The sequence below is a fragment of the Drosophila nasuta genome, chromosome 3 (genome assembly GCF_023558535.2).
Source record: "Drosophila nasuta strain 15112-1781.00 chromosome 3, ASM2355853v1, whole genome shotgun sequence".
Taxonomy (NCBI): domain Eukaryota; kingdom Metazoa; phylum Arthropoda; class Insecta; order Diptera; family Drosophilidae; genus Drosophila; species Drosophila nasuta.
The window spans coordinates 25386293-25400600 of record NC_083457.1 but is presented as its reverse complement, the minus strand read 5'-3'; the positions used below and the strand labels follow the sequence as shown (position 1 = coordinate 25400600).

The 14308-nt window shown below is 36.3% G+C and overlaps 4 protein-coding genes across 5 annotated transcripts; all 4 read left to right on the top strand.

Moving 5' to 3' along the window:
* Positions 1 to 121: 121 nt before the first annotated feature.
* On the top strand, positions 122 to 5308 carry LOC132788954 (mediator of RNA polymerase II transcription subunit 23). The gene is made up of 15 exons (XM_060796650.1): positions 122 to 231; positions 290 to 377; positions 433 to 574; positions 629 to 1445; positions 1515 to 1601; positions 1657 to 1859; positions 1918 to 2294; positions 2351 to 2525; positions 2578 to 3066; positions 3121 to 3447; positions 3508 to 3731; positions 3790 to 4020; positions 4078 to 4735; positions 4801 to 4941; positions 5014 to 5308. The coding sequence occupies exons 1-15, from the start codon at positions 193 to 195 to the stop codon at positions 5306 to 5308; spliced, it is 4293 nt and encodes a 1430-aa protein (XP_060652633.1). The 5' UTR covers positions 122 to 192.
* Positions 5309 to 5527: 219 nt separating this feature from the next.
* LOC132788957 (serine protease snake) lies at positions 5528 to 6731 on the top strand. Its single transcript, XM_060796652.1, has 2 exons — positions 5528 to 5780; positions 5830 to 6731. The coding sequence occupies exons 1-2, from the start codon at positions 5528 to 5530 to the stop codon at positions 6651 to 6653; spliced, it is 1077 nt and encodes a 358-aa protein (XP_060652635.1). The 3' UTR covers positions 6654 to 6731.
* A 2858-nt stretch (positions 6732 to 9589) lies between these two features.
* On the top strand, positions 9590 to 10131 carry LOC132788447 (uncharacterized). Of its 2 annotated transcripts, none has more exons than XM_060795875.1 (3): positions 9590 to 9656; positions 9727 to 9897; positions 10028 to 10131. In XM_060795875.1, the coding sequence occupies exons 1-3, from the start codon at positions 9615 to 9617 to the stop codon at positions 10055 to 10057; spliced, it is 243 nt and encodes an 80-aa protein (XP_060651858.1). In that variant the 5' UTR covers positions 9590 to 9614; the 3' UTR covers positions 10058 to 10131. The 2 variants fall into 2 exon arrangements, with proteins under 2 accessions (XP_060651858.1, XP_060651857.1); XM_060795874.1 differs by having other exon boundaries at positions 9955 to 10131.
* A 3408-nt stretch (positions 10132 to 13539) lies between these two features.
* Positions 13540 to 14262, top strand: LOC132788113 (uncharacterized). Its single transcript, XM_060795432.1, has 4 exons — positions 13540 to 13608; positions 13666 to 13815; positions 13882 to 14049; positions 14107 to 14262. Exons 1-4 carry the CDS (start codon positions 13540 to 13542, stop codon positions 14260 to 14262), a joined length of 543 nt encoding a protein of 180 aa, XP_060651415.1.
* The last annotated feature ends 46 nt before the right edge of the window (positions 14263 to 14308 follow it).

The following is a 14308-nucleotide window of genomic DNA, read 5'->3' as shown; positions in this document are numbered from 1 at the left end:
TGGTCACACTTTCGTAATGTCAGCTGTGTATCAAGTCACAATAATGTCGATGTGTCGCTATCGAAAATACCAAACACCAGGTTATCGATTACATTTCAAACGATATTTTAGTTGTTCGTCAACCAGCCAGCCGGCAGCTTGTAGTGAAAATTTGTTTATGCTCTGAAAATGCAAAATAAATAAATAAACAATATGGATACGCAAATTATTGATTCTGTTAATGATTTTTTGGTAAGCATCAGTGCAGCAGCAAATAAAATTTTTTAACACAACCAGCTAATTCAAACAGAAAGTGGACTCTATCGACGAGGCGTTTGTTAGCGTCATTGTATTCAAGCCGGAGGACGACAAAGCAAGCAATTTTACCAATAATTTGGGTGAGTACATAACTAAAATGCGTTTGATTTGGCATTAAATGACATTTTGCTGTAGTTACTACATTTGCCAATGTTGAGAATCGGGAACAAGTGCTGCGTGCGTATTTACTACGCGCTGCAGAAGCCCCCAGCTATCATATGCAGGTGTTGATGGGGGCTCTGCCGAAACTAGTGGATGCACACCTCATCACAGCCAGGTAAGCAAACGTGGACGCAAATAGGGTAGAAAAACTAACATTGCCAACTTCCAGAATGCTTTGCGACAAAGTCCTGTTCTGTGAGAAACTCGACTATGAGCGTCGAACATTTTGGATTGAGAGTTTTCGCCTTATTAAGAAGGTTATTGCCCAGGTAGACTACAAGGGTGTACGTGAGATTATGAAGGCTTGTCGCGACAAGGCACAATGGTTTCCACTCAACGTAAATGTCACATACCTGCCACAGCTGATGGCAGTCGAAGAGATCTTACGCTTCATATTCGATCGCAACAATTGCCTGTTGCCTGCTTACTTCATAGCTAACGAAATAATGCGACCATTTCCCTATCACTGGAAACTCAACAAGGTGATGACAGACTTTGTGGAGGAATTTCGCACCACAGCACAAATGGTGTCGATTATTGGACATGCAAATATGCTACCCATTGTGGAGCACTTTGGCTATGCGGATCATTTGATGAACTCGTGGCGTCTAGATCACAGCACATTAAAGTTCAACTTCAAAGGCAGCCTACCATATGAACCAGAGTTGCTAGAGGATCAGACCCCGCTGTTACGCTACGTGTTGGAGCAGCCATATTCTCGTGAAATGGTTTCCGTTATGCTAAATTTACAGAAGCATCAGAAGCAACGCTACAATGCACTGGAGGAGCAGCTAGTCAATCTGATAATACACGCTATGGAAATGACTGAATCAAATGATGCCACTGCGGGCAGTGGCTTTAATGCTTCCGACGAGCAAATCACGCCCAATGAATGGGTGTGGCTACATTTGTCTTCACAATTGATATACTTTGTGCTATTTCAGTTTGTCAGCTTTATGCACATTGTGCTCGCACTGCACGAGAAGGTAGAATAGCTTAATAATCACCGCATAAAAATCACCGCATCTTCACTAATATTTCATATTCCATTGTAGCTGTCTAAGTTGGAGCTTCGCAAGGGCCGCGACCAACTAATGTGGATTCTACTGCAGTTCATCTCGGGCAGCATTCAAAAGAATCCAGTAAGTTAGCTGTAAATCTACAAGATCAACTCACTGGAACTACTTTTTTTTATAGATAACCAACTTTTTGCCAGTATTTCGTCTGTTTGATCTGCTCTATCCCGAGCAAGAGCCACTGAAGTTACCCGACTACAATAAGTCTTCCATGGTGCGTCACATGGCGCCCATTTGCATCTGGATTCATTTAATGAAAAAGGCTCGTGTGGAGAACATGAACATAACTCGTCCACTGCCCATTGCTCTGAAGAATCATCATGAGTAAGTTAATACAATTTGTTTCTGAAAGAGTCTCTGGGTAATCTTGCACTCCTTGCAGCTTTCTTCAACATCTGGTGGCCCCAAATAACATGATGAACGCCACACTGGGCAACGATTTTCGCATCATTCTCATTTGCAACGCCTACTCCACGAATCAAGAGTATTTCGCACGCCACATGAATATATTATTGGATGCCATGAATGGCAATGCCAAGACAGCTAATGGTACCCCAATTCCAGCTGTTACCTACTCTGTGGCAGTGCTCGACAGTCTGACAGTGCACAGCAAGATGTCACTAATCCACAGTTTTGTCACACAAATGTTAAAGCAGGCACAAAGCAAGACAATGGTGCCAGCACCTGCTTTAATCGAAACTTACGCACGATTATTGGTCTACACAGAGATCGAGTCGCTGGGCATCAAAGGTTTTCTGAGTGAGTTTAGTAAAGATTTTGATTGTACATTTATTTTATGTGCTCTTGATTTTTAGCTCAATTGCTGCCAACGGTGTTTAAGAATCATGCTTGGGCCATGCTGCATACTTTGATGGAAATGTTCTCCTATAGACTACATCATGTGCCCACTCATTATCGCGTTCAGCTCTTGTCGCTGCTCTATTCTCTCTCCTCCGTGCCACAAACCAACAAAATGCAGCTTAATCTTTGGTAAGTTTTGCTATCGAGTCAATCGACCCAGCTAATAATTGAAATCTTGCAGCTTCGAATCGACAGCATTGCGCCTGATTACCAGTATTGGTTCCGCAGAATTTCAATCGCAATTTTCGCGTTACATGAATGACAAATCGCCCGGCACTGTGGCCTCCAATGAGAGCGAGGAGCTGAATCGTCTACTTATCCTAACATTAGCACGTTCAATGCATGTGCATGGCGGAGGCGATGAATTGGCTGGCTGGTGCAAGGATTTCTTGGGCAATATCATGCAACATACGCCGCATTCGTGGCCAGTTCAATCGTTAAATTGTTTCCCGCCAGCACTCAGCGAGTATTTCACACAGAATAATCATCTGGCAGAGAATAAACAACAGCTGAAGAAATCCGTGGAGGAAGAGTATCGCAATTGGACATCGATGTCCAATGAAAACGATATAATTGCTCACTTTATCAGACCCAATACAAATCCACTATTTCTGTGTCTGCTCTTCAAAATCATTTGGGAGACAGAGAGCATTAGTCCCGTGGCATACAAGTAAGTTATTTGTGGATAAATCCAAATTGACTTTAAATTGATATTTGCTTATAGAATTCTGGAAGGGATCAGCGCACGTGCTTTGTCCACGCACTTGCGCAAATTCTGCGATTATTTGGTCGCTGAAGTGGCCAGCTACTCAGATGGACGAGACTTTGTCCACAAATGCGTGGATACCATTAATAACATGATCTGGAAGTTTAATGTGGTAACAATTGATCGCTTGGTCCTCTGCCTTGCCTTGCGCAGTCATGAGGGTAACGAGGCACAAGTTTGCTTAATCATTATCCAATTACTGCTATTGAAAGCGTCTGAGCTGCGGAATCGTGTGCTAGAGTTCTGTAAGGACAACAATCCCGATCACTGGAAGCAAAACAATTGGTTAGCAACGCTTTAGAAACATGGTTTAATCATATCTAATTGTGGTATCTTTTTTTTTAGGCATGAGAAGCATCTGTCATTCCATCAGAATTACCCAGAGAAATTCGCTCCCGATGAATCTGCGTCACAAATTCCCCTGCCCGTTTATTTTAGTAATGTTTGTCTACGTTTTCTACCTGTCCTCGATGTGGTTGTGCATCGTTTTATTGAACTGACAATACCGAATGTGCATCAAATTCTTGGCATCATTCTGGATCATTTAAATATACTTTACAAATTTCATGGTAAGTGATTTATATATTGCTTCGTAATTCATTTTATTAAATTAATTTTATATTTCAGATCGTCCTATAACTTATTTGTACAATACCTTACATTATTATGAACGTATTCTTCGCGATCGCTTGCCGCTAAAGAAGAAGCTAGTCAGCATTATAACTAGCGCCTTCAGTGAAATCCGTCCTGCTAACTGGAGCGTAAGTGAGCCCTATAAAGTATATTTGCAAAGCCAGGATACCTTGTGGACCCCCGAATTAAGCTACTACATGAATCTCATTAGACGTTTGGCGGACAGTGAGTAAACTCTGCAATACGTTGCTATAGTTGTTCTCTAATTCATTCTCTCTTTAGCCATAAGCGGAAAGAACGTCTTCTACACAACGGACTGGCGTTTCAATGAGTTCCCCAATGCCCCAACTCATGCGCTTTATGTTACCTGCGTTGAGCTGCTGGGCTTGCCTTTGGCACCTTCAGTGGTCGCAGGCAACATCATCGATGTGATAGTCAATGGTTATGCGGTGATACCTCAAAAGGAGATCCATAGTTACATCAATGCAGTGGGCATTGTGCTGGCCGCTTTACCAGAACCCTACTGGAGTGCCATCTACGATCGCCTGCAAGACATGCTCAATACACCCAATATGCTCAACTGGACGTACCGCTTCAATGCCTTTGAATTATTCAATTTTAAGACTGTGCGTGAGGCAATGCTGGAGAAGAGCTATGCCGTTGTGCTGGCAGTGGCACATTCTGTCTTCCATCACATGGGCGCCTTCAAGCTGGCCACGATGACACTGTATATTAAGGAGAAGCTGAAGCCGTGTGTGCGCACCGAACAACAATTACTCTACCTTTGCCACGTCTTTGGACCTTTCCTGCAACGCATTGAACAAGAAAAACCGAATGCTGTGGCAGGCATTGCCATATTCCTATACGAAATGCTCGAGACTGTGGACAAACAGCATGGGCCGAAACCACTCGAGTATATGGATCAAATCTGCGACTTTCTGTAAGTCTATTGTATAGAACATTTTACGAAATTATTAATATTGGTTACATTTTATTCCTATGCAGCTATCACATAAAGTACATACATGTGGGCAATATTATTAAGAATGAATCAGAGGCGATTATCAAGAGACTCCGACCGCTGCTCCAAATGCGTCTACGCTTTATAACCCATCTGAATCTGGAGGATATACATACCGAAAAGGGGTGAGCCGTAAAGAAAAGAATTTTATGAAATATTCGGAGTAGTATTTTTACATATTTCTTTAATAATTATAGTACTGATAGCAATGCGAATGCCAATGCCAATGCGACAACGAATGCAAATCAAATGACACGCTCGCCACTGCAACAAGTGCAGCAACAGCAACAACAACAACAGCAGCAGCAACAGGTACAACAACAGCAGCAAGCAACAGGTGCTGTGTCGGGGAATGCAACAACGACAAGCGTGCCGCTGGGCAGCGGTGGCAATGCTCAGCAACAAATGTACTTGCAGCACATGCAACAACAGCAACAACAACAACAGCAGCAGCAACAACATATGCAAAATATGGGCATGCGTCACAACTAGACAAACTACCACTTTTACACCTAGCTTAAGTTTAGTTCTATGTATATGTATTAGTATTTATTAGTGTATAAATGCAGTATAGAATTCACAAACGAACGTAAACGTATATGTAATTCTTAATTAGCTTAGTCCGGAACTACTCGATGTTCTCAATCCGGTTTAAGCTATGCACGCCAGTTCACCTCGTGTCTCTCAGTTGTGCTGACGATACTGCTCGAGATGCACGCGCTTTACTCAGCTATTCTATTGATTTTTCTTATGCCAAGGAGCATAAAGAGTGAACTGTGCGACCGAGGAACCGGTGAGTGCAAGGAATTGACGGACACAGAGTGTCCAGACATCTTCTACAACCAACATCTAATTGGTGCGAATGTCAAGTACTGCAATGAGTTCGAAGACATCGTCTGTTGCCCCTTGCCGCTGAATGTGCAGCAACGTTTGATGGTGGATGAGACGCGGCCGTATGAGAAACGTGAGTGAAAAGCGATTGCATTGCAGCTACTAATCCTTATTATTCGTAGAGTGCAAGCGCTTCAACGAAATGAGACCCACTTGCCGCAATGTACCTTTTATTATTGGCGGTACTAAGGCCGAGGCTCGTGAGTTTCCGTTTATGGCATTAGTGGGCAGCAAGGAGCGCAACAAAACCGAAGTCAGCTGGGATTGTGGAGGTACGTTGATACATCCCAGATTCGTGGTAACAGCAGCTCACTGTCTGGTGACAAATGAGAAGAAGGAGCAGCGTTTGGATCCCAATTTCGATTCACCCAAGTTTGTGGTGCGTCTTGGTGAATTGGATTACAACAGCACTACCGATGATGCGCAGCCGCAGGACTTTGGTATTGTTAACTATGTGGTGCATCCTTCCTATGATGATGATGAAGATGGCGCCTATAAGCACGACATTGCGATTATTGAACTCGATAGGAATGCAACCCTCAATGAATATGTTGCGCCCGCTTGCTTGCCACCGAGTAGCGGAAATGATAATCTACAGCTTACTGCTGCCGGTTGGGGATTTACCAAAAACACCGGTAGCAAGTCATCTCACTTACGCAAGGTCACACTTGATCGCTTCGACGATGATCTGTGTATCTCGCGACTAGATCTCGAGATAGATAGGCGTACACAGTTCTGTGCAGGTTCAATCAACGGCAATGGAGACACCTGCAACGGCGACTCAGGTGGACCCATCTTTGTCCAGCATCCGAATTACAATTGCCTGAAAATACTCTTAGGGGTTACCTCTTATGGTCGGATTTGTGGTAAACAAGGTCTGCCTAGTGTCTATACCAAAGTACATCTCTACACCGAATGGATAGAGACCATTGTCTGGGCCGAGTGAATGAGGGAGAGATCCAAAATAGTTTCACTAATCGTTTTATTATACAATGAATTCTGCAAAATATACATTTTGTAAATAAATATGCTTAAAGTTAAACTTTAAAAATTAATGTAAATCATTATTGCCTTTCTAGTATGTATGTATGTATGTATTAGCAATTAGGAATTCCTGATTAAAAATTACCATGAAATCTGATTTGGGTAAACCGATTCAAACGTATACGTAATCATCATTATAAAACATTTAGACAATATCGCCTCTGCCAAAACAATAATGCATTTGATATATTTTTACGGAATCAATCTACAACACAACAGCACATTAGCAAAATGGGTTCCTGCATTAAACTATACACCCAAATATTATTTGGAATAGGTCTTACATTTGGACTTACAACTCAAGTAAATACATATTTAAATAAATTAATTAAAATACTTATTTTAATAAAATTTTTAGATTTACGCGCGATTTGAGTTTACTAACTTGGAATGTGTTGCAATAGATAAAGCGTTCGGCATATTCGACTATTGTTATCTAAAGTCCGTTAATCGTACTTATAAATACGCATCAGCGAAATATTTGCCCCTTCAAGTTCCCATCAATAACATCGTTGTATATATCAATCTTATTTATTTTTACTGTCTGCAAGCAACTTGCTAACTACATTTTCTTTACACCATTTCAGTTACAAATTGAACTTATGAAACGCTTGAATGGCTATAAACCATTTCTTTACAACATTTCTTTTGATTATTGTCGCTACATGAGAAATCCCAATTCAGGAAATAAGGTACAAACTTTCTTTTTAAGCCTTGTTCAACCTTATACTAATATTAACCACACATGCCCTTACAGCGTAAGTATTGGAGAATCACTTAAAATTAATAATCAAGAATTTAATTTTAATAGGAGGATTTACTTATGGATAAACTACCGATAAGCTTTCTCGACTACAAATTAACAAAAATCTTACCGCTTCCTGAGGGAGACTATCGCGTTCGAGGCACCGTGGTGGTCAGTAGCATTAAAAGAGTTTACGTCAATACCTATTTTAGGATATTTTAATGATTAACTTTATAGCTTGTTATCTGATTATTACAAGATTATTTATCAATATATTTGAAATCAACGTGACACCCGCAATATTTTCCAACTATTAAAATAATTCCTTGTCTGTCTGCTTCATTGTCTGAAAGAACTATCAACTCACTGACCAAGAGATAAATACTAGAAGGTTGAAATTTTTGTGTATCATAATACTATAGTTAACGATTCCTTATCATTGAATCGAACTTTGATGATACATACAAACTTCATACACTCATTCACATACCATTACCTAGAATTATTAATATTCACATTTTCCAATTTTGTTTAATTGAACGATTATCTTCATCTATGTTTTTTATGTTAAGCTTCAATAAATATCTGTAATACAGAGTTCGAAATTTTTTTTAGCGCAACCATTTGAATCAAGTACACAACACGGTGACATAATGGATGGTAGCAGTCAACTCCATACCAAAATAATAATTGTGCTAATCTTCATATTGGGACTCATAACTAATGTAAATATTCACATTTTAATAAATACACAAAGGGTGGCCTAACTTTTTACGTTCTTTCAGATATATTCGAAATTTGAATTTACTAACCTAGAATGCATTGCAACAGATAGAAAATACGGAAAATTCGATTATTGTTATCTAAAGTCTGTGAATCGGACATATAAGTATGCATCAGTGAAATATTCAACATCTGAGATAGTTTTCAAAAACGTAGTTGTATGTACAAATAGTGAAATTTATGTCACCAAGAAATCTATTAGTATTATAATTTCAGATAACATTAGCAGTCGAGAAACGCTTGAATGGGTATAAACCATTTTTGTACGACATTTCCGTGGATTTCTGTCGATACATGAAAAATCCCAATCCATCGATTATTGTTATCTAAAGTCTGTGAATCGGACATATAAGTATGCATCAGTGAAATATTCAACATCTGAGATAGTTTTCAAAAACGTAGTTGTATGTACAAATAGTGAAATTTATGTCACCAAGAAATCTATTAGTATTATAATTTCAGATAACATTAGCAGTCGAGAAACGCTTGAATGGGTATAAACCATTTTTGTACGACATTTCCGTGGATTTCTGTCGATACATGAAAAATCCCAATCCAGGAAATAAGGTAGCAAATTTCTTCTACGGTCTTATTAAACCGTACACTAATATTAACCATTCTTGTCCGTACACTGTGAGTATTGAAACCATCATAATGGAAGTCACAATCAGTTTTTTGAGCTACAAATTAACGGATCTTCTACCATTTCCTGAGGGAGACTATCGCATTACAACGTACATGATTATAAAGGATATTAAAAGAACTAAGATCATGATTTATTTTAAGTTATTCTAATCTATTGTAATATTTACTTATAGCAACCGAATCAATAAATCAATTTTCTCCATCTGTAATGTATAAAAATCTCAAAACAATACACATAGCAATCGAATGTTGAATTGCTTACTAACTGACTCAACTATTAACTCACAGCCCTACCGGTAAATATCGACTTTTACTATCTAATTCAACTTTAATAGTTGACAATCTGAATCTATACTAAGTTATGCTTCAATAAATATTCGCAATACAGAGTTCGCAATAGTTTTGAGCGCATCAATTTGAATCAAGCACGGATCACGGTGACATAATGGGTGGCAGCAGTTCACTCCACATTAAAATATTAACTGTGTTAATCCTTATACTAGGATACATAACAAATGTAAATATTAATATTAAAATAAATAAAAATAATTTAATTTTTTATGTTTTTGTTTTCAGATATATTCGAAGTTTGAATTTACAAATATGGAATGCATTGCAACGGATAAAGAGTTTGGCAAATTCGAGTATTGTTATCTAAAGTCTGTAAATCGTACCTATAAGTACGCTTCAATGAAATACTCAACATCTGAGATACTTCTCAACAACATAGTTGTATTTATAAAACACAAAATATATACCAGCTACGAATCTGTAATTAAATATATATTTTTTATTATTTCAGATAACAGTAGCAGTCGAGAAACGCTTGAATGGTTATAAGCCATTTCTTTACGACTTTTCCTTTGATTTTTGTCGCTTCATGCGAAATCCCAATCCAGGAAATAAAGTTGAAACCTTTTTCTACAGTCTTATTAAACCATATACTAATGTTAACCATACTTGCCCTTACACTGTAAGTATCACACCTATTTAAATTTTAGTCCAAATTTAAAATAACTTATCTATATAGGGGGATATAATTGTGGATAAAGTGACAATCAGTTTTCTGAATTACAAGCTAACGGAACTTCTACCACTTCCAGAAGGAGACTATCGCATTACAACGTACATGATTATAAAGGATATTAAAAGAACTAAGATCATGATTTATTTTAAGATATTCTAGTCTATTGCCAAATTATGAAAAAATTTTGCTACTGTTCTGACACAAGATTCTGTCAGAATTCGTATTGCGTAATAGCTTGGCTCTAATAATTTAAATGTAATAAATAGTATTTGTATTTTAATAATATAGTAAATTAAATCTCAATTAAAAACAAATAAACTTGAATGCAGCACCGTGAAATAATCAAAGAAATATTGATTGTATACTTAAATAAATATAGATATATAATATCATAACTTTATTTTGTTTTGTCAACCATTTGAATCAAGTACACAACACGGTGACATAATGGATGGTAGCAGTCAACTCCATACCAAAATAATAATTGTGCTAATCCTCATATTGGGATTCATAACTAATGTAAATATTCACATTTTATTAAATAAACAAAGGGTGACTATATTTTATGTTCTTTCAGATATATTCGAAATTTGAATTTACTAACCTAGAATGCATTGCAACAGATAAAAAATTCGGAAAATTCGATTATTGTTATCTAAAGTCTGTGAATCGGACCTATAAGTATGGATCAGTGAAATATTCAACATCTGAGATAGTTTTCAAAAACTTAGTTGTATGTACAAATAGTGAAATTTATGTCACCAAAAGATCTGTTAGTGTATATATTTCGTTATAATTTCAGATAACAATAGCAGTCGAGAAACGCTTGAATGGCTATAAACCATTTTTGTACGACATTTCCGTGGATTTGTGTCGTTACATGAAAAATCCCAATACAGGAAATAAAGTTGTAAATTTCTTCTACGGTCTTATTAAACCGTATACTAATATTAACCATTCTTGCCCGTACACTGTGAGTATTGAAAGCATCTTAATGGAAGTCACAATTTATAATATTTAATCTGAATAGGGTGATATAATTGTGGATAAGGTGCCAATCAGTTTTCTGAGCTACAAATTAACGGAACTTCTACCTTTTCCTGAAGGAGACTATCGCATTACAACTAACATGATTATAAAGGATATTAAACGAACTAAGGTCATGATTTATTATAAGTTATTCTAGTCTATTGTGAAACTTACTTATACAAACCGAATCAATATTTTAATTTTTCCCACCTGATGAAATAAATCTGTAATGTACATATAAGTACCTCAAATCAATGCACATAACAATCAAATTTTGAATACTTGTTTTAGAATTCAAGGAAATAAATAAATTAATCCATATCTATGCATAATATATGAAATTATTTGCTTGACTGTTCAATGACTGACTCAACTATTAACACACTGACCTAACGGTAAATATCGACTAATTCAACTTTAATAGTTGAGAATCTCAATCTGTACTAAATTATGCTTCAATAAATGTTCGCAAAAGTTTTGAGCGCATCAATTTGAATCACGGTGACATAATGGGTGTTAGCAGTACACTCCACGCCAAAATAATAATTGTGTTAATCCTTCTATTAGGATTTATTACTAATGTAAATATTAACATTTAAATATAAACAAAGAATAACTTCATTTACTTTTTCAGATTTGAACGAAATTTGAATTTACTATTGGGTTGCCCAAGAAGTAATTGCGGATTTTTTAAAAGAAAGTAAATGCATTTTTAATCAAACTTAGAATGAACTTTAATCAAATATATAATTTCCATTTTGTTCGATAACCTTTTGCCATCTTCCCGGCAAATTTTGTATTCCACGCTCATAGAACTTCTGGCACAAAGATCGAAATAAATGGTAGTCTGATGGTGCGAGGTCAGGGCTATATGGTGGATGCATCAAAACTTCCCAGCCAAGCTGTCACAGTTTTTGCCGGGTCATCAAAGATGTGTGTGGTCTGGCGTTGTCATGATGGAAAATGAAATCTTTACGATTGATCAATTCTGGCCGCTTCTCGTTGATGGCTGCATTCAATTTGTACAGTTGTTGACAGTAAACATCCGAATTAATCGTTTGGTTCCTTGGAAGCAGCTCAAAATATACCACACCCTTCCAATCCCATGGCTCATCTTTAAGTGAAAAATCTCCAGAACGGAATTTGCGAAACCAATTTTGACACTGTCTTTCTTTTAAGGCTTTATCACCATACACATCACGTAACTTTTTAGCAACTCTCTCTGCGCTTTTTCCTTTACGGAAATAGAAAAGTAAAATATGACGAAAATGCTCTTTTGTGGACTCCATATTAAAAAGGGCACCAATCAAACAAATGTAAACAAAATTACGCGCACTTTTTTCTAAAGCAAGCTAATAGTGACAGCTAATAACTGACAAAAGAAAGAATGCAATTACAGAGTCACAAGCAGTTAAAAAAATTATAAACGCCGACTATATGAAAAATCCGCAATTACTTCTTGGGCAACCCAATAATATGGAATACATTGCAACGGATAAAGAGTTTGGCAAATTTGAATACTGCTATCTAAAGTCTGTAAATCGTACTTATAAGTACGCATCAATGAAATACTCAACATCAGAGATACTTCTCAACAACATAGCTGTATATATCAAACACAAAAGATATGCAAGCTACGAATCTGTAATTAAATATATATTTTTTATTATTTCAGATAACAGTAGCAGTTGAGAAACGCTTAAATGGTTATAATCCCTTTCTGTTCGACTTTTCCTTCGATTTTTGTCGCTTCATGCGAAATCCCAATCCAGGAAATAAAGTTGAAACCTTTTTCTTCGGTCTTATTAAACCATATACTAATATTAACCATACTTGCCGTTACACTGTAAGTATCACTCATATTTAAATTTTAGTCCAAGTTTAAAATAACTTATCTAAATAGGGCGATATAATTGTGGATAAGGTGCCTATTAGTTTTCTGAATTACAAGCTAACGGAACTTCTACCACTTCCAGAAGGAGACTATCGCATTACAACTTACATTATTATAAAGGATATTAAACGATCTAAGGTCATGATTTATTTTAAGATATTCTAATCTATCGCCAAATTAGTTATTTCATAAGTTGGAATTTTGTAGTATGAAAAATTATTCGACCGTTCTGACACAAGATAGTATCACAATTCGTATTGCATAATAGCCGGATTCTTATAATTTAAATGTAATAAATAGCATTTGTATTTTAATAATATAGTCAATTAAATCTCAATTAAAAACAAATAAACTTGAATGCAGCACCGTGAAATAATCAAAGAAATATCGATTGGATATTTAAATAAATATAGATATATAATATCATAACTTTATTTTGTTTTGTTAAAGTAAATATACACAAATAAATCTAATTAAGACCTTACCTAACATTACTGATAAGCTTCTTAGTCAAAATGTCAATATACTCATCAACCGATTTATTTGAAATGGACGACAATCTTCTATATCATGTTCTGCTTCAATAATTATCCGCAATAAAATACCAAATAACAAAATATCATAATAATAAATTCATATCGAGTTACCAAGTTGAACGCGACACAATGGCAAATCTTAATGGAGCTTTCGGGATCGTATTAAATATCATAATTATATGTTATATCTCAACTCATGTAAGTATTAAAATAAGTTCAAAATTTATTAAGTGATATCCTAATTATTCCTCCTAGGTAAACAGCGATTTTGAATTCACAAATATAGAATGCAAGGTTTCTGATGAATTTTGCAAAATCGAAACTTGTTTTTTGAAATCTATAAATCGCACATACAAATACGCTAGCGTGAAGATACAACTGTTGAAACCTATAAACAAATTTTGGGTACGATTTAACACATATCACTAAAATGTTAAATACTTAAGAAGTAAAATATTTGTAATATTTTAGGCTCACGTGACTTTCATGAAACGTTTAAATGGATATAAGCCATTTCTTTATAATTACTCCGTTGATCTTTGCAAATTAATTCGGAATCCTAAATCAGCAAATAAAGTGGCGCTTTTCTTTTTTAGTCTTTTTAGTTCATATTCCAATTTAAATCACTCATGTCCTTATGTAAGTAATTGCAGTTGTTAAGTATTAACATTTATTACCAAATTGATTTCTTTTCAGAGTGGGTTTCTTATTGTGGAAAAGCTTCCCATTAGTCATCTCAATTATAAACTTAGCAAAGTTCTACCTATACCTGGTGGTGATTATAAGATTGTCTCCCATTGGATAATGGACAATTTTCGTGCTATGGATCTCAATGTTTATTTTAGAATTTAAATTATGCTCAATGTTAATGCTGCCCCATCAATGAAAATATATTAAC